This window comes from Nicotiana tabacum, chromosome 23 (genome assembly GCF_000715075.1).
Source record: "Nicotiana tabacum cultivar K326 chromosome 23, ASM71507v2, whole genome shotgun sequence".
Taxonomy (NCBI): Eukaryota; Viridiplantae; Streptophyta; class Magnoliopsida; order Solanales; family Solanaceae; genus Nicotiana; species Nicotiana tabacum.
In genome coordinates this window covers 145,435,810-145,456,545 of record NC_134102.1, presented here as the reverse complement: position 1 = coordinate 145,456,545, position 20,736 = coordinate 145,435,810, and the positions used below count along the sequence as shown (strand labels likewise).

The window sequence follows — 20,736 nt, the reverse complement described above, 5'->3', positions numbered from 1 at the left end:
TCCCATAAATCTCAAGAAAAAACCACGAGACTTCAATTGTATCTAAACACGCTAAAACCAGAAAAAGTATGATAGTGCTTCCAGAGGTAAAAACAAAACGCTGATGTATCATTAGATTGAAGGAAGGTTTTGCCCTTACATATAAGTTTTTGTCATGAATGGCAAAAACAATACTACTCTACAAGAGTATAATGCCTCTTAAGAATAACTTGGATACCAGCTGATACCCAAAAGATACAAAATTTTTCTGCAAAAAAAATTTAACTTTCAACAGACAGCCAACGCTCGAGCCTACCCAGTTTCTATTTTCCCCTATGTGCCAGTCTTACTAATACAACACTATCACCTGCTTCTAACTGGTTGGATAAAGCTCAGCCATGTTAGCTGACATCCGAGCAAGCCATGCGATCCCAGCCAAGAATTCAGCAGTATTTGCCGCAAAAAGGGAAGCATCCAAAGCTTATCATTGTGATAAAAAGAGCAAATGGCCCATGGTATTCAAGAGCTTCTATTGCACTGGGATGGCCCTCCTACAACTCCATTTTGTTGAACTTTAACTCTTCGATAGAACAAGACATATGCAGCTGAAGTTTTAATATCAGATTCAGCGGCAGCTGAAACATGGGAATCATCAAAATGATACCATCTATCATCATCGATCAACTGCAAATTAAAAGAACCCGTCAGTTGTTTGTAGGTGTACAATGGACCTATAGTCGACCAAGATTATAGGAGCCCCTTGAACGACTCATGCCAAATCTCCAAGCTACAAAATTAACTAATTGCTAACTCGAGAAAAATATATTCTGGGGTGCAACATAGCCGACGAGAACAATACTCTACAACAAAAGGACAAGACAAATTAAGATACCTTGCAGTAAGCAGTGTAATGCCCGCCACCTAGTCCGCCATAATGGTTGCTTATTGCGTATAGCTCATACACATGTGAGCTCTCAGTTGCATCCTTACATTTCACATACTTGCTTAAATCCAAATTATGTATGGGAAAATTCACAAAGGTATCAAGCTTGTTCTTCAGCCATCGGCTATAAGAGAACCGCTTTAAGTGGAAAACAAGTATGTCAGGTAATCTCCATAAATCTAACTTCTTGGAGGCTTGTCTATGCTCCTTGCAGCCAGGACAATACCTGCATTAAAATTATAAACAGCCAATTAAATCCACACTAAAGGAGCAACAAGCTTCTTAGTACAACACATGTCATTACATACCACATATCATCTGGTCCTAAAGGTTCTTCCTTCAGGAAGGCCTCCAAGCATGAAAATAAGGATATAGCTTCTTGCTTGGTTTTCTTCACTGTAAGTCCACTTTTGTGAACCTCAGGAAGATCCTTGAGGTAGCTGGCATCATATAGTTCATATTCCTTCTCAGTCCAATCCAAAATCACCTTTAGCATTCTAGCTGGTTGTATCACCGTATCTTTTACAACTGGCCTGCAGCAGGTGCCCTGTTCATCAGTTAAACAAAGATGAAATGCCATCCCCCTGCTGGAATTTTCCACCGGTTCTGTGTACTCCATTGATCTGCCTTCATGACCAAATTGAATAGTACAGCTGTTCATTGGTTCTTCAATTATTTCCGAGGGAGAACCATTTTCTGCACCATCCTTAAAAACAGGTTCTGGTGAGATGAATGTTTTTCTTCTCAATGGAGAAAGCACCTTATCGACAGAAAAATCAATATCGATTCCATTACGCGGGTCTTCCAAGAAAGTGACAAGCGGTGTCAAGAACAACTTCCTCTCACTAGCCTTCGAACTGTCTATGATACATCTGGAGAAAATGCATAAAGATCAATAGGAGGTGAAGAACAAGATATAACATGTACAGTCAAGACACTACTCCAAAAGCTACTTCTTCTTGATGAGCGATTAGTAACTAAGAAATTTAGAATTCACCAAACATGTTCACAAATCCACATTTTCACTCCAGCTGCTAAGAGCAAGACGGGCAAAACACTAGTAAATTATCAAATGCATGAACAACGGGATAGCTGCTGGGAAAAAACAGCAGCACTTTTCAATTTTGACCGCTTGCATATTAGCTACAAGATTCAAGGATTTTTTTATGAACAAGTACTACAGAATTCAACAACTTAAACTTACTTGTCCTGGTACCTATGACTAATCTCCAATCTTGTTAATAGGGCCACGTTTTTCGGGAGTCTATATGCAACAATATGTTCATCATCCTTGATTGAATTCAACATATCTGTAGGGTTCTCAAAGTATCGAAATATCCGATGCTCATAGACCTGTTCAAGGAACATTTATGTGAAACAAACAGTAGCAAAGCATGCCACACCAACACAATTCTACGTACTATTCTAGTACATACATTTGCATAAGCATGCACATGGCTGTACCAGTGCATAAATGAGCAAAGAGAATTACCTCTGCAAGTAGCAGGTATTCATCAGTCCTTAAGCAGCATGCACTTTCTAAAGCCTGTATAAGATCCTTAATGTAACCATGTTTCAAAACAGTAACAGTATATGGCATTGGAAGGCCACTGCCATCACTATAAAACACTGTTACTGTCATTGTCCTTGTCACTGTTGAAGGAAGTGGTAAAGACAAATACATGAAGGGGTCAAATGTTATTGAGATTTTGTTGCAGACCGGACAAACCAGAGTAGACTTATATTGACCCTGCAATAAATAGTTTCAATATGAGTAAAATTGCTGGCCATAGACACTAAAACAAGCTAATTCCCTCAAACAACAAAACAAATAGCAATTTCAGATATTTTATATGCCAGCAGGGTTCTGTCAAAGAATTACTGGAAGTGACATAGCCTTAGTTGACAAACAGAAATAAGTGATTATCCGCCTCCATTGCTGAAAGGCATTGTAGATCTCCAGCAGACCAAGGTAAGAGAAAAATAAAGTAATTCCCAGGTCTAGTCAGGGACGTAGAAAAGAAAATCAATTAAATAAAAGCCAAACAAGAAACAGTCCTACTCAATTTTAAGAAAGTTTAGCACAGAGACAATAAAAGACAGAAAGCTGAGAACCTGACAAGTGTCAACTATAACAGAGTCATTTCTGGCTCTGTGATATCTCCAAAGCTCGTCAGCAACTTCTTCATCTGGACGACCATCTGAGTCTTTTGTCTCAAAGTACGGTTTTTGCTTAACACGATTAAGATCTTCATGTAATCCATCCAAGAGGAAAGCAAGTAGTTCCTAGAAAGAGAAGCACAACACTTTATAATATATCTACCAGCATTTTACCAGAGACAATGGAAACATCTCAACATCGGACCATCTGCTCATAGTGAGAAGCCCTACCAGTAATATTCTAGGCGACGAAATATAATATAGGCTTTACTAGTGGCAAATGTAGGGTACTTTCATCCAAGACTAAGAGTTCCATTTCTCCACTTACGGAGGGAATAGGAAAAAATATTTTGGGACATAAAACCTAAAATCTTTTTAAATAAAGGAGGACACATACATGATATGTAAACAAGTAACCATCTAATATCATCAGATGATTCAAAAGCATTCCCAAAGACCAAAATCAATATTGAGAAAAACGTACGGCAGATATGGCAAACTCGGCCAAGACGAGCAATACCAACCTGAGAATCATGCTGGTTATATCCACTAAACTGGGGAGCAAATCGACCAAGTTTTCCTTTGAATGCACGTGGCGCAACAGGTGCCCGGCCGGAGGACCAAAGTTTCCTCAATAGTTCACCAAATGCAAATGCAAGTTCACCCTGTAAAACTAAAACAGATATTAGAAACTTAAATCAAATATCTTCCTAACAGAAAGTTCACACAATAGACAAAAAAACCAACATTACATGCATCCCCAAAGGATTCTGCCTGTTGATCTCATCTGTGTAATCCTGCAAGAAGTACTCAACAAGTGGAGGGGTATGAACCAGACATTGAATTGCACTATTCATGAAGCATGTGTTGCCCAAATTCTGCAGTCCTGCCAACCCTCCCTTTTCGCCTCTACTTGCAGGTCTCATACTATCATATCCATCCTCCATGTCACCATAAGTGGAGCTCAAAGAACTCCCTTGATAAGCATTAGAGCTATATCCAGCAGAAAAACCATTGGACAAAGTCGGACCACCAGCGATTGTGACAGATGACCTCAGTGGTTCAATTGGAACCAATGCCAAGTCGTTTCCAGTTGAATCGAAGCCAAAACCAGAAAGCAGCAATCCTTCAGCTTGCACCTCCAGGAGAATCTGGCGGGAGTGCATTCCATCAGCAATATTAACTAGAAAGAATGTATCAAATAATTTTAAGCCTTCTTAAATTTTATTTACTTAATAACGTGTTATTGTGTATCGTAAGGTTCCCCCACACTCTAATCTCCATCATAAGAACTCTGCATCTTAGTAGTCAGGAATCTCTCTATGTTTCAACAGAAAGTAGTCATCACCACCCCTCCCTCATTTCATGTTTACTTGGGAGTTGGAGGGAATATGAATTCCAGTTAAGGAACACAATACCCAATTTGAAGCTTACAACTCTTTCCTTTTTAGTCAATTTAAAACAGAATGCCACTTCCCATATTATTTTCTATTTTCAATATTCCCATTTTACCTTAATGACACTACCTTACAGGAATGGCATGGGTTAAGACCACATGACTGAAGGGTATTTTGGTATGTTATACAAAATAAAGATTCAAAAGACCACAAGATTAAGGCCACCTATTTATTTCAAGATTAAAGATTCAAAAGCCTTCTTTACACTCTTAAACTTCGTGCACAGTCAAACTAACACACAAAATGAGATGGAGGAGATAACAAGAATATAACTACATGCCAGCATGTTGCAGATTATTCCAATAATTCCTCAGGTCGTTTGGTTCACAAACTACTTATTCATGCATATAATGCAGGGAATGTGAATAATAATGGAATGATTGTTATACTGGGATTGCTTGCTTTAAAGAATTTTTTTTTTAATTCCCGAGAGCCCGTGGTGCACGATCCGGAACTCCGTGGATAATGGTCCCAGCCCACTACCCTTCTCCACTTAAATACTAGGATTTTGTTTGCGGCAGGGTTCCAACGCATGACGTGCGCCTAACTCACACATCACAAGTTGCGCTCTTACCACTAGACTAAAGCCCTAAGGCCACGCTTATCTGTATAAACTATAATAATATTAGATTACACCTATTTTTATTTCATGTTCTATCCCGCAATGTAACTTGTGCAGGTTTTAGCAATGCAGAGTTTACTAAGGCCTACCATATGTTTTATTAAGTTATTTGGCGACTTTTTTGGTACAGTAGACCAACCATTGTATTACTTATGCGGAATTTTTATACTGGGTTATTTTTGTTAATGTGGTAAACCAAACAACCCCTTAGTGTCTGATTAATGCATAGCACTGTAATCTAATCTTTCTCGTTTTCAAAGAAAAATAAAATGATAATGCACAGATTGCATATTGCATGAGAAACTCACATCTTGATCCATCTGCAAGTTGGAGTCCTCAAGTGTTTGGTCTGAAGCAACTAATACTGTATGCTTCCTTTTATTAAAATAATCCCAGATGCGTGCCTGCATAATCCAGGAAATGATAGATAAAAGCGTAAATTTTTTTCTCAGCTTAATGACATGAAAATAGAACTAGATAGTGTCCTACTCTAAAAAGAAACAAACCTTTTCTGGCGCTATTCCTTTGAGCCTACACACTATGCTATAAAGTTCATGTAAAGATGCCTGAAACATATAACACCATTTAAGAGTTACTTAAGAACTGGAAAAAAAAACAAATCCATTAAACAGAGGAAATCACCAAAAACACAAAGAAAAGATGCAGCTAGTACGTCACATTGATGAATATCCGGACAAAAATGAAATGAACGTGCCACAATATAACCTTATGAGCAGCCTCCATAGAGCTAGCAGTTTCACCCAGTCACTAAGTTAAAGAGGGTGCAAAAGTACAAAAAAAGACCATGAAAGTTTATGTGTGCTCCAATAGCATATTAGACATCATTCTCCATGCACCGCTCCTCATTTTCTATCACATTTGATCAATTTGGAATTTAAATTGATAATGATAATGATGAGGACAGCAATGACAATAACGACAATGATGAGCGGATCTAAGTTCCACAATTATACGATGATGATCAGCGGATCCAAATCCCACAATTATTTATTTAAACTAAAACCGACTGACAAAACGATTGATATTTCTCCAGCGAAAAACAAAAAAAAAGTAAATAGTGTATTTAGCAATATTCTTAAACAGCCACGACACTACCGGCTGAAAGGATAAGTGGATGTAGACTGATTGTTAATTAGAGATCAAAAGCAAAAGATAACAAGAGGGCACCCTGACATAAGGTGATTTTTTTATTTGAAGTGGCAAAAATGAATTTCCTTTAAATAGAGAGAGCAAGGCCGTACTATACCTTTTTACTTAACCTTATAACCTTGTGACTTCTATCTCTAGTATCGTGTAAATTGAGACACAATGGGAACACTTCCACGCTAAGTTGCTTGGCATCTCCCATAGAAATCATCTTTCGAGGCAATGCTGGTCCTCCCTTGTACCTAAAGGCAGTAGAGTATTTATCCCCAAAAAAAAGATTAGGAAAGGAAAGCACGTGAGAACCCAGATACTTCACTCATGATATTAGCAGATCACTAGCATGTATTAAAAACCAGGGCAAAGAATGGCACGGAAATCCTAGTGGAAAGTCAATACTCGTACAATCGGCTCTGAAGAAGTATTTTGAAACCCTAACTAGCACAGTCACTTAATTGCAAGAAGAAGAACTACTGCTCTGATTGAGTTCCCCCTTCCAATGAAAACGAAAAATTATTAAGGAACAGAAAAATAATCTAATCTTGACAGTCAACCATAACCATCCATATACATAACTGTTAATTCCAACCATATGGAAAATTGCATAGCTGTCATTTCAACAGAAAATGCCTCTAGTACAAAATTGGAGTACTTTCCAGAACATCATAAGAGGTGTTGCCAAGATAAGTTCCACTGCACCATCTGCTAATGGGAAGTGTAAAGAGAAATAAACAAGAAAAACTTACCATTCAGAGAGCCTCTCCCATACTTCTTGTGCGACCAACACATAATCACGCCCTTCTTCCAAAGTTATGATAAGCTGGGGATCATCACTCTCGCCATCAATTTCCCTAATTATTATATCACTATTATCGATTGGTCCAGGTCTACTAGCTGTGTTTGGCAATAGAGAAGGCTGAGATTGAGTAGCGTCCTCGTTAAAGGGATAAGCACCCAGTGGCTGGCCAACGTACCTCTGCCAATCCATGAACCACCTAAACATACATACAAAACCAAATGAGCATGCCTAATATGTTTTTCCCTTTATTTGACATGTTTTAATTTTCTTCTTTCAGCTATTGGAAAAAAATTCTGGCTTCCACAAACTATCCGAACACTACCAGTGAAAGCAGAGAAAAGAAGTAAGAAATAATCAAACAGTTGGGAAGTAAGCAGTGCTGTGATCAGATCAATTTCTTATCTGGAAGTGGTTTACGTGTCGATAGGCAACCATATTCTGGAGCAACAATCTTAAAGTTTAAGATGAAAAAGCAAGATGGAGAATTCAATAGAAGGGAAGATCTGAAGAGAAGACCATACAACTAGGTGAGAAGAAAGCAAATAGTAGCTTTTTTTGCCTCTGTTGCAATTCGAAGCCTGGTCTCTACCAAATACCAAATATTAAGCAATCATTTTCAACAGATCCAAACAATCATTGTGAATATAGCCCTTTAGCTCTCATAGTTTCTATGTGATTCAGCACATTCAGGTCGTTGATGATTTTAACTTGACCAATGTTGCGTGCTTACTGCATGAACTCGATAACTCTTTGCATGGTGTAGATTCTGCCAAGAGGAGAAAAAAGAGAGGCGCACAGAAAACAAATATCTTCATTTTCTTCCATATAGGTGAGGAAAAAACCGAGTTGTACTATGCTGCCTGGAATTATTATTTTTTTGTGATGGCATTGCAGTCCGGGCCAGCTTACGCGCACCTAACTATTCCACTGTGTACCTGCTACCTCCCATCAGCCCAGGTGCCGGGTAACTCAATCCACTAGGGCTAAGCAAATCACCTATTATTTTTTGTACTCCATTGGAATTTGAACCTGAGACCTCATGGTCTCCTTCCACTTCATTGACCACTAGTAAGCCACACCTTAAAGTGTGGTACGCTGCCCGAACACTTGAGCCATTTTTACCGTTTCAACGCGCAAGGAATAAATTATGTTTTAATATCGCACCGACATGGGGGAGCTGACAAGCTAGAGTGCACCTCAACTAATTCCATCGGGTACATGCTACCTCCCACCCGCACAGGTACTGGGTAATTCTGTCCACCAAGGCTTAAGACAAATGGTAAGAAAAAACTTAGTATTTTTGTCTCCATTGGAATTTCAACCCGAGACCTCATAGTTCTCCACCAACTTTATTAACTCTCACAATTATGATTCTTATACCTTGTTGTGATAATTACTGAGAATTACTCCCTCAGTCCCAAAATACTTGTCATGTTTCGTTTCTCGAAAGTCAATTTGACTAATCTTTGAAGCTAAGTTAGATTAGATTAATTTAAAAAATTTAAATTAAATTTTAGATATTCGAAAACTATATGAAAAATACTATAATTTGCAATTCTTGTCATATCAATATGGTGGAAAAATACATATCAAAATATTGATCAAGCTCATGTCCTTTGATGCTCGAGACGTGAAACACGACAAGTATTTTGGGACGGATGGAGTAGCACATTCACCACCTTATAATTAAAACAAAGAAGAATCCTTTCAACATGCAGAAGCACAAGTTAGCTGATAGATGTGAGTGGATAAGATAAGCAGCATAACAGCGGATTCAGAATAAGCAAATCATCATTTTTTTTCATGTTTAGAAAGAAAAAAGAAACACAAACTGAGAACTCCGTGCAATGCCTAGTTAAAGCATCAATGGCAAACAAAAGTAGATAAAAGAAAAGCAAAGTAGGGATGAGGAACCTGTTAGAAATAACATAATAGGTATTGCCTTCTCGCAAATTGGATTCAGCTTTGCGGGTAAGCTCCTGAATGATCCTAGCCTCTTCTTCGGGCGTGCACGGCAATTCAATAGATCCATTTTCCATCATGTATCCCGAATCTGGAATCGTCATGATCCACTACTCAATTCTACAAAATACCAAAAAACAAATAGAAAAGTGTCAACTATAAATTAAAAATCTGAATAAATTGGATTTTCCAAAATAAGAGTATAAAGAAAAGAATATACGAACCCTAAGGATCGGAAAGCGAAAAAGGGGAGGTAAATGGGAAGGAAGAACCCTAGATTACAGGAGAATACCCAAATTTCCCCCGATTTGGATTTTTGAGGTGATGCACAAATACACAAACCGTCTCTCTCCCTTACTGTCTTTTGAGTTTTCCTCCACCTACCTTTTATATATGATATACCCAATCACACCCTGTACTTTCTCGAATTCACTACTCTTTCCCTCTTTTCTTCAATATTGTATTTCCTTATTTAAGTTTATTTTTTTGGTAAATTGAATATACTTCTTCTTCTTTTTTTTTCTTTTAGATTATCGAAATGCTCCAAATATTACCTGAATATTCAAACCAACAAAGACAATTCCGAGCCTCCTTTTCTTCTTTTTTCTTGTTTGACTAAAATTTAAAGGAAACAGCGTCGCCCGGCAAGGCTCAATCCTATACCGAATTATACTTAGTTTACATTCAATTTTTGCGATTTATTTGATGACTTATAATTTATTTTTTTAAGATTAAATTAATTTAAAACATTATCCGCATCTTCATTAAGTCAATGGCTCGAAAAACTTAAAGCTACTCATCTCAAAAAGTTGATATGATTAGTGTAAAGTCAAAGCACTTAATCTTCTGTATGAATAAGAATATAGTTTTTTTTTATACTTGAAATAAGACTTAGGTATTAGAGATTGTTCAAAATGTATTCTAAATTTAAACCTTTCATAATTGTTAACAAGACCGTGATGGAAGAGAGATATTTAACCCCTCAAACAATAACTCACAAAGTCTTTTAATTTTTAAAAAAACGAAGAATTAAAGAGGTCTAAATTGTTTCTTATTGTCCAAGTATTATTTTCCGGTGTAATTTATCTGTACTTTATTATACTAGTATATATCTTTAATAGATAGCAAGGAGGCTGCAAGAACTTTTACTCCTTACAAAATGAAATGCAGCAAGTAGAACTTAAGCATGGAGCAAGAATCAAACAGAGACGGCTTCAAAAGCACTTTGCGTAAGCTGCTCAACGTTTGCTTCCCCAATCCGCCGATCCAAATACTAACGAATCCTGCAACGAACAAATCACCGAGCATCTTTTTCGACAGCATATCAAAATTGTCGAAATGCGCTCCAAGAGGGCTTACACAACATATATAAAGCCATTCAGCATTTTAATTAACCAACTTCCCTAACCGAGAGAGAGAGAGAGAGATCCAAATGTGTTAACCAGCTTAATACCGTGAAATCAGAAATCAACTAAAAGCAAGGGAATAACTGAAATTGTCAAGCTTCACTCCACAGAAGCTTCAAAACTTTCAGGAGCACAAATACACAAAAATTTGCAGTTTAGAAGTTGTGGAGCATCTAAAATATTTACAGCGGATTACAGCTTCCGCAGACAACTTTCATCTACTAATCACTGCATGAATCTTAATGACAAAATCATAAGGTATCAACAGGCAGCTGATGGTATACCCAGGCCACCCAAGAACACATACCAGCAAACATGCAAATAGGACTGGTACATGACATGGCCAATGCTACGAGTCAACACACCCTATAAACAATGACTATAGTGCCGTAACCTCATGTATGCAAGAATCTGCAGTGAGTATAGAAAGTTATTGCCACTTAACAAGATCTGCGAGTTAGTGTTGCTAATCATAGATGTCATGTATTAAACACCCCACGAAAAAAAAAGCACCTAACACAAATTATAACATGGTCACTCTCTCATCAGAGCTAGCAGAGGCCTCATTTCCAGCTGGAGAAGTTTCACCACCTTGTACCTCATCTTCGCTGAACATGCTGTCCTCACGCGATTCAGAGGATGAGGCAATCTCCTCATCACTAGAAACCTCAGCCTTGTGCCGCCTCCTCACATCCTTTATGCCTCTTCCTTGAAGAGCCAGTCGCCTGCGCTTTCTCGCCTTCCTCTTGCCTTTGGGAAACTCTTCCTGATTTGATTCAAAAGTCCTGTTCCTGATATCTTTTGCAGCTCTATCCATGCAATCTTCATTATCCTCTGATTCAGTAAATTGGGAATCAACATCAAGCTTGCGTCTCTTCCTACTTGTACTGGTCTGATAAAGAAAAGTTAAACATTAAAAGGATATAAGTCAAATAAGAATCCAAATGGTAAATTGAATATGCACACCATTCCTTAACAAGCATTAATCAACATAGTTCCTTTCAGCAGTAACCTAAGCTTCATGGATGGTTTTCTGCCTTATTTGGGTGGGCACGCAAGCGGGCAGGGTTACAAGGAGATCAGTAGGTCAAGACAACAAACTTCGACATTCACTCTTTTTCGAAAGAAATCGAGGTGAAGCATAAATCAGCCGCAGAGCCTTCAAAACTAACTATTTTCCCAATATTTGATGCCCACACCATCGATTCTTCCCAGTGACCTCACTCTAGGACAAGAGACTGCCTCAAATTGAACCTTCCCTCGCTCAACAATTAAATATAGCCACAGTAACATATTACTTTAAGAAATTTCATCAACTCAACCATTGATGCGACAAGTTTCTTTAATTGCAAGAGCTATCCAGATTTACTGCAGGAGTTTGGAAAGGTAAAAGGAAACATAGCGCAGTTGCCTATTTCCTTCACACAGTATGCTCAGGGAACCAGCCAAATCGCACTTTGGCGGCTGCATACTGAGAGAAACCCTTTTTAATACTCCTAAAAATTACTAGGAGAATTATTTCTTTTATAGTCAAAATAAAGACCATTCTTCTTCTCCCTCATTTGGGGTGCAATCACCACTTTGGCAAACAGGAAATGGTATCTCCGGGATTCTATGAACAAAGAGAAATCCATGGTGAACAGAAGAATTTTCTTTTTTATTCCATCGTCTAATAAATGTGAGGGACAACAACTTTTTGATGCCATATATATGGCAAGCCAGTGTTACCAACTTTTTCGACAAGCTTCTGAAAAGGTAAGAATGTGGAGATTCTCATTGTCAGAAAGATGTACCAGTTGAACCCACAGAGCTGGATATTGAATTTGAGTTTTATCTCCCATAACTCTCTCTTTCTCCAAGTCTTCCCTTCTTTATTAGGAAGTGTAAAAAAGCACTTGGCAGATGACTTAAATGGCAACCTTAGCTGAGTCTTTCAGAATTGGAGAAGGCTGAAACATGTCATTTAGTTTACAATGGAGGCTTTGTTTATTCACTGTTAGTCTTAAACATTAAGGGTATTTCTTGTTAGTTACAATATATTAAGGATGAATTTAAACTTCTAGGTAAACTTAAGGGATATTTTAAGTTAAAAAATCAAACCAAGTGATAAAATGTCACAGGAATTGTTAAAGCATACCTTGGGACCTCGATCGACCAGGCGAGACCATTCACTTCGGTTCCTTAAGCAATCAAGAACAGCCTGAGAGTGACTTGAATACGCGTAACGTTCTCCGTTGTGCTTCCTCAAGTTGGGCCAGTGCTACAGCAAAAGAAGGAAGATGAGAAGACAAATTAATTAACACCAGAAAGAGATTGTATCTTATCTCTTTAAAGCAACTGTACCGGAAGGACTGCATTGCAAAGCTCTTCATAAGTCATTCTTTGACCTTTGCTCATAATCTCAGCAAGCAAGCCTAAAAATGCAGAAAAATATGTAGCAACAATAAGGAGGAATTTCATAGTAACAGTCAGAAGATCCAAAATATAAGGAATTATTTTTTAAGAACATCCAGCATATATAACTCTCGAGAAGGCAAAACCTGGTAAAGTACGACGCGAAGGATGTCCAACCACTTTTGCATCATCAGCAGCAGCTGCACTTGGTGAATTGTGCATTGAGGACAAGTTCTGCTTATTTGCCTCTTTTGAGGCACACAAACTACTACTTGCAGAAGTATTGGAGGCAAGTATGTTACTCTTCTTCAGAGACTGCACACTTTTTGCTGATCCACCATCTCCTCCTCTCTTAATAACAGAATCTTCTTCTCTCCTACAACCAGGAGAAATTGATCTCTCGGATTTCTTAGTTTCCTGAACCACCTCTTCCTGGGAACAGTTTGAACCATCTTTGCCTATATCCTTTGACTTTCTTTTAGATGTCTACAGCAAATATAAACTCATATGTCAGAATAAATCCAAAAAAAGCAGATGATTGCCCATTACAGGAAAAAATCTAGCTTACCAAACCATGATCTTTTCCTCCACCACTGGATGTTCGCTTCATTAGCACACTTGTACCCGTTGGAGAGGTTAACTGAGGTAAGCTACCAGCATGACGCATCCGTGGCACTCGAGGAACTCTAGGAGAACTATTAAGTTCTTGATGAAGCAGTAGAGCAAGCTACATATGGATGATGGACAAGTGTAAGCTAAGTGAGAAAACAGTAAGCTTTATCTTTTTTTTTTGAAGAAGAGAAAACAGTAAGCTTTATAAATTCATTAATTCAACTTCTACCTCTTCATCACTTAGTGCCGCAGGAGATGACGAAGATGGAGGATGCATCAGATGTGTATTCACTTTAGAAGATGGTTGGGAATTGGGCTGGTTTATCTTTTCACCTTTCTGTGTCAAATGTGTACCTGTAGCTTTATTATGTACATGTGAGGCACTCTCACTTTGCAGTGAAGTAGAAGACTCTGCAGAGTGTGAACCAGCAGGGTTGCTACGCACAGCTGATGTTTTAGCAGACGAATTGAGGACTGAATCCTTTGCTTCTGATACTGTTCGCTTCACTGGAGCATGAGAGAGCTTGGTCGACTGCGAGGTCTTCGATGCCGAACCAACTGATGACTTTGGGAGCTCTTTCAACATTTTCTTTGGTCTTTCACGCCTCTCCTCATCCCTACCAGAATCCATTGACTCTCTCTCTCTTTTATTACTAAGATTAATCTCAGACATTCCTCTCGGTCTACCATTAGAATCGTGATTACGAGCTTTTGAGGATGTTTGATTCTCAGGAGCAGAAGACTTGGTTGTTCCAGTAGATGATTTTCCCATGGATAAAACTACTTTACGGTGATTAGAAGCTGGTAAAGGATTTGTGACTGGTAAGCTGGATCTAGGTGCATCTTCAGCAGGTTTTGAACTTTCCTTGTGTCCTGAACTCTTCCTTGGTCCTACCGCAACTTCAGCAATCTTAGATTCTTGATTCGATTGACAGAGAGCGCTGGGTGATTCATCAGTATTAGTTATATTATTATCACCCATTGGTGCCTTTTTATCGTCTTCCTCTAATTTACAGTCACTATATTCTGAATTGACTACAGTGGTAATATTTACTTCAGCTTTTTCAGACAAGCATCCTGAAGATATCCCTGAAGGTTTTGGCAAGGATTTTGTTATATCCAACTTACCATTGCTTGAAAGTGAATATTGAAATTCAAGGCCTGCAGGATCAGAATGGACTTCTGCTGTCAATTTAGCATCGAGTTCTGAAGAGCAAATGACCTTATCATCACTTGAACTTTCAATATTTGGGTGCCTTTTAATGTCTGAACCACGACATGTAACAATTTCTATCATGGGCTCCACCATCTGTGATTCAGTCCCAAGACATACCGCAACCTCTTCCTTATTGTTGGTAGCATTAGTAGCAACCTAATTTCACAATCAATGTTATAACACAAGAATTCCTTAAACAGAAAAGAAAAATCAAGAACAAATAATAAAGAGAAAATGCATAAAGTACCCATTCAACTTGTCCGGGAAAATCATATACACACCTAAACTTTACGGGCGACCTAATACCCCACTATTCTCATCTAAACTAAATTTAATACCTCCTTCAAAATACTGAACCAGTCTTGTGTTGGGCTGTGTTAACAGGCGCCATGTATCAAATGCTACACTATTTCATTTTTTTTACTTCTTCTTTCCTTTTCCATTCTTTTTTTCATTTCATCTTCTCCACCTTCCTTCATCATTATTTTTGCCGCCCGCCACCATGGAAGCCATTCACCGCCGCAACCTCCCATAAACCCATCAACTCTATCTCTATTCTTCTTTTTTTGTTGTAGATAAATTTATTTGTGGCTTTGACATTACACGAAATTAAGGAGAAAAAGGGCCGGAAAGCTTGGGATAGAGAGAAATGTTTGGTTGGCCGGAAAGCTTGGTGTCGTCGGTACCGTATTTTTTGACAAGGTGGGTTTGTGCTCCTAATTCCCTTCGCTGGGTTTCCTTAGGAGAATTTTTGTCACTTTATTCCTCCTAGTTTTGTATTGGAAGATTGAACGAAACCTGAGATATAGAGCCACTAGTTAAGGACCTATAAATTTTCTCCGGCCGGAGAATTTTCTGGTGACACCTTGTCTTCTTTTCAACACTATTTCTGGTTCTAAAGAAGTATTTTTCAGCAAATAGATGAAAAATCGAATGGAGAAAATCTCAATTGGAGAAGGACGGAGATAAGAATAAGGTCACCGGAAATGGATAATTTAGCCAAGCTAGAGCCATTGGTTCACTGCTTCTGTTAAAATGAAGAAAGAGAAGAAAAACGAAAAAGAAAAGAAAAATGAATAAGAAAAGAGAAAAAATTAGTATTAAGTTTAATTAGTTATAATATCCAATAGGAAAGTGACACCTGGACAATTAAATTAGTTTTAAGCTGGTTTTTTTGCCTTCACGCGCATGAAATGAACTACACTTGTCATCTCTCAAGAGGGTATTAAATTCACTTAAGTTTAGAATAAGGGGGTAAAAGGTCGCCCGTAAAGTTTAGGTGTGCAAATGATTTTTCTGGACAAGTTTAATGGGTACTTTATGCATTTTCTCAATAATAAACATTAGCATGATGCAAAGCTCCCTTCTCTCCACAACTTTATAAAAGGTAGGGCTCAGTAAGACATTTTAGATCCAAAATCTGCATCTTAACCAGACCCATAACCAGGAGGGCATAGTCGATAAACTTGCATTTCTCAAGGAACTACATAGCCCTAAGCTTGGCCAGCATAAAATGCTAATGACACTGCAAACTTGACATGCAATGACAGTAAAACATGAAAGTAATGCATATTCTACTTGGTAAAAGAGAAATCCGGCAACTGACAATAGCTTTAACAGAAACTTGGCCCGAAAGAACAGCCAACTTCGCTTCATATTTAATATGAATGAGAACGACCATCAAAATAATGCATATTCTACTTGGTAGAAGAGAAAGTCGACTACTGACAATAACTTCTGCATAAACCTAAACCCATTCAACTGTTATAGCCCCTTTCTTAGATTGTAGAGGGAGCAAGGGAAAAAAGAAACAAACACCATCTTATCACCTCCCATTCCGTCCCAGAAGAAAGCCAATAACTATCTATCATCTTCTATTTCTTTAATCAAAATCCAACCAGTTGCCCTACCACCACGGTTGATCCAGCCCACTTCAGATCCACATGCTTCACCATAATGGCTAGATTTTAATTACTTTCAGTCACTTAACAAATGCTATAAGCTCCAGTTTTAACATGTTTCAACACGTGCATAAATATTCTCTCATGTTTTATTGGATTTAAATATGGCTAACCTAAAAAAAAATAAACAACAACAAACTCAGTATGTTCCCAACAGGTGGGGTTTGGGGAGGATAGTCTGTACGCAAACCTTACCCCTACCTAATGCAGGTAGAGAGGTTGTTTCCAATAGACCCTCGGCTCGGGAAGAAGAAGAAGAAGATAAATGATAAGTAGTACCAAATAATAGCAACAGGGAATACAACACCCGAGGTGAACAAAACCACATAACATAATAAAAATCTAAGAATATGAAGGGGCATGCGTGCTACTAAGACTATCAGTGAGCAACTAAGAAACTACCTACTAACTTTCTACCCTAATCCTCGACCTCCACACCCTCTAATAAAGGGCCATATCCTCAGTGAGCTGAAGCAGCGCCATGTCCTTTCTAATCACTTCTCCCCAGTACTTCTTAGGCCTACCTCGACATGTTCTCAAACTCGCCATGGCCAACTTCTCGCACCTCTTAACAGGAGCATCAATGCTTCTCCTCTTAACATGTCCGAACCATCCCATCCTCGACTCCCGCATCTTGTCCTCCACGGAGGTTACTTCCACTCTGTCCCGGATAGCTTCATTCTTAATCTTATCTCTCCTGGTACACCCACACATCCATCTCAACATCCTCATCTCTGCTACTTTCATCTTCTGCACGTGGGAGTTCTTGACTGGCCAACACTCAGCCCCATACAGCATAATCGGTCGAACCACCATTCTATAAAACTTACCCTTCAGTCTTTGAAAGGACTGATGAACAAAATAATGGTGGCGAGAAGAGATAGAGCACCAGAGAAGGTTCACTGGCTTTGAAAGTGTCAAGAGTTTTAGACTTGTCAAGAAAGAGAATGTGTGAGGAATTTTACTGCTTTTTGCAACAAAAAAAAAAAACCATAGTAAGAAGACCTTATCTCCTTTTCATTTTTAATAAGATCATTTGTAAATCTGACGAGGTCAAGTCCATTCTTTTTACCTCTATAACCAAGGGGAGGGAAAGAGACAATGTTTTCATGCATTTTCTGGTTGTTTTGAAATTCAGAAATAAAAATGAAATAGCCTATCTTCGACCTGCTTACAAAGGTTTGTTCTCCAAACCTTAAAGTTTTACAAACTTTAAGTGCAAACAGGATTATAGCACATAAAAATTACTCTACCACTTGAAAAAATGCAGTACTGAACATAATTGGTCATAAACTTGGGGCGATGTGTGCCAAAAGAAGTCACCACATAATCACAGGAAATTGTAGCATGAGAACCTGATGACATACCTTGTCTGTTGTAGGTAAACTAGCAGAATCACTACGCTCTAAACTTGTTGCTGCTCCATCATTCTCCATAGGAGAATCCTCTACCCTAGCAGGAACATAGTTTCTAATCTTGTCTTCCCGCAGATGTGCTTCACTTGTCGAGCAGCGTTTAGACACATCACAAGATACAATTTTTGAAGAGCACTCACTTGAAGCTGGAATGTCACAGTAGCTTTTTGTGTTGTGGTTATGTACACGGGGTCCTTCCAAAATGCCAACAGCAGCCAGAACTTCCCTTGTATTTCCAAATTTTGTTCTCTGAATATCTGTCTTGACAGCCATGGGGCCTCTGTCTTTATAAAATTGCAATTTTCCTGAGTTAAGTCCATTATAACTTGAAAAATATAACAGTCTTAGCAGTACTAGTAGCAATTCAAATAGTAGACGAAGCAGCAGTAGCAGCAGTAACACAAATCAACATTTGAAAGTCACGACAGTATATATATATATATATATATATATATATATATATATATATTTTTTTTTTTTTTTTTTTTTTTTTTTTTTGAACTGGAAATCAAGAAAGTATTAGACATGCAAGCAAAGCTATATACATATAGATGGGTGTATATGAACTAGATACTAAAGTATCAAAGTTATTTTCTGTTTTAGATAAGTAACAAAATGGTAGTAGCTTAATCACCTGGTCTAGAAGCATGAGTATCTTTCTTAAGATATCCCTCCTTTTCAACGATCTTAGACTTCTTCTTACCACTTTGGTCCTTAGACATCCCAAACTCTTCTTTTTTACGTTTGCTGCCTTGTATCATGCTGGGGCCCAATAAACCTGTGCCCTTCTTCACATCATTAGCTGAGCGTGTAGTTGCATCTGAATCCATAGCACCGTTAGATTCAATAACCGGCTTCTCAGAAACAGGGTTAACTGCCGGTGAAAACAAGCGGTTTTCTTTTGACAACAAGAATAAAGCACCAGCACCATTACCAGTAGTCATCTCATTGCCTTTGTCACTGGTGTTATCGTGAGCCTCCCTTGTTTCATTCTCCCAACAAGGAAACTCCCTATATTGAAAATTAAACTTTTTGGGAACATAACCACCACATTTCCACAATTCACGACCAAATACAGATGATAACCCAGAGAATAAACCTGGATCACCACCCGGAACACCTTGCATGTGAACCCTTTCCTCCATTGGCAAATCAGTCCAAAGCCTAAAGGGCTTTCGGATAGGCACATTATTAGGATATGGATGATTCATCCTCAAAGTCTTGGTGGGCAACTCAACAAGTAGCCGAGCAACCTCAGTTTCTTCGCTATCATTCCTCCTGGCCTTATTCTTACATTTATCACACGCAAACAGCTTCTCACTCTTGACATAGCGCTCGCAACGAGTATGTACCCACACACCGCACTCGTCGCAATTCACCATCTCCTCCCCATCATCAAAATTCACACCACACACACAATCCACTGTCCATGAACCATCCACCCAGTCATCCTGTGGGTTTGCAACAGGAAGCCGGTGAGACCGGCTCTTCATAGCTGCCTCTCCGCTAATTCCAACCCTAAAACTGCATTAAACAGAAAACCTAAGATCCCCAAAAAGTAATCTCCTATAAAGCAAAATTCCTACTTATACCCACCTCAATTATCAATAACTAAATGCCAATTGAAACGTCCAATAACTCAATTATCAAACCCTTTACCAGTGAAATATCAAATTAGGACCACCAAAGGACCATAGAAGAACCAAGCCTATAATTGCAATACCCAAACAAAAAAAAACTAAAATACCCAAAAGTAATCCTCTTTTAAGCTACTAATTACCACATCAATTATCATAGCTCGATGCCAAAATGAACGGCGAAAAACTCAATTATCAAACCCTTTCCCAGTGATACATAAAATTCAGACCGTAAATAAGGGGGAAAAGGAAGAAGTTATAGCTAGAGGATATGTACCGTGACGCTGGAGATGCTTTCCACGCAATCAATTGAAGCTTTGAGATTATTATTATTATTATAAGGATGAATACGGGAATTACAGGGATTCGAATTGAATATTTGCAGGGATTAGAGTGTCAGCAAAAAAAGCTGCAGAGGGGTTTGGCAGCTGGCCTTCTCGAGCGGGCTCGGAATTCTGGGATTGTATGAAATTCTGGTTGAAAAAGTATATTGGCGTCCGTCACGGCTCTACTGCTTTGGCTCGGCTCCACATTACGACTTCGGCGTCGGCCGTGCATTGGCCGTTACCCCAGAAAAAGTATGCAAGGACTTACGGGGTCAATTATCAATTCTTTTTTGGACAAACATATTATTTGTAAATAATAAATATTTATTTCAGAATTTTGTTATTATTTCAACCTTCGTTTAAAATAGAGAATCCAAAATTGATAAGTGGTTTAAGTAATATTTCAAATGAAATACTACTTAAGAATTTTCACTCAATAAAACTTCGACACTTTATTTAATCGAAATTCATGTTTAAACATAGATTTAGATTTTCATAATATTTTTACTTTAGCTTTCTCTCCTATGGGAGAGTGAAATACTTTGAGACACAATGAATGCAGAATACTCCACTCTCTCTTTCTCTTTATTTTGTTCTATATTTCAACAAACAAAAACAATGTTCTACATATGATTTTTTACAAGGAATTGGTAATATTTTAATGTAATAACTTTATAAAACAT

At 38.2% G+C, this 20,736-nt stretch overlaps 2 protein-coding genes across 4 annotated transcripts; both read right to left on the bottom strand.

The window, feature by feature from the left end:
• Positions 1-87: 87 nt before the first annotated feature.
• On the bottom strand, positions 88-9,532 carry LOC107759526 (ubiquitin carboxyl-terminal hydrolase 9). 2 transcript variants are annotated; one of them, XM_016577491.2, is made up of 14 exons: positions 9,311-9,532; positions 9,039-9,206; positions 7,072-7,320; positions 6,429-6,570; positions 5,668-5,727; positions 5,470-5,565; positions 3,835-4,233; positions 3,607-3,747; positions 3,038-3,208; positions 2,415-2,672; positions 2,127-2,275; positions 1,231-1,794; positions 872-1,148; positions 88-663 (listed from the first exon to the last, which is right to left on the bottom strand). In XM_016577491.2, the coding sequence occupies exons 2-14, from the start codon at positions 9,188-9,190 to the stop codon at positions 499-501; spliced, it is 2,823 nt and encodes a 940-aa protein (XP_016432977.2). In that variant the 5' UTR covers positions 9,191-9,206; positions 9,311-9,532; the 3' UTR covers positions 88-498. The 2 variants fall into 2 exon arrangements, with proteins under 2 accessions (XP_016432977.2, XP_075102894.1); XM_075246793.1 differs by having other exon boundaries at positions 9,379-9,504.
• Positions 9,533-10,687: 1,155 nt separating this feature from the next.
• LOC107759524 (uncharacterized) lies at positions 10,688-20,350 on the bottom strand. 2 transcript variants are annotated; one of them, XM_016577489.2, is made up of 9 exons: positions 20,005-20,350; positions 18,725-19,614; positions 18,043-18,374; positions 13,728-14,870; positions 13,455-13,613; positions 13,033-13,372; positions 12,836-12,906; positions 12,630-12,752; positions 10,688-11,384 (listed from the first exon to the last, which is right to left on the bottom strand). In XM_016577489.2, the coding sequence occupies exons 2-9, from the start codon at positions 19,581-19,583 to the stop codon at positions 11,016-11,018; spliced, it is 3,396 nt and encodes a 1,131-aa protein (XP_016432975.1). In that variant the 5' UTR covers positions 19,584-19,614; positions 20,005-20,350; the 3' UTR covers positions 10,688-11,015. The 2 variants fall into 2 exon arrangements, with proteins under 2 accessions (XP_016432975.1, XP_016432976.1); XM_016577490.2 differs by lacking the exon at positions 20,005-20,350 and having other exon boundaries at positions 18,725-19,717.
• Between the last annotated feature and the right edge of the window lie 386 nt (positions 20,351-20,736).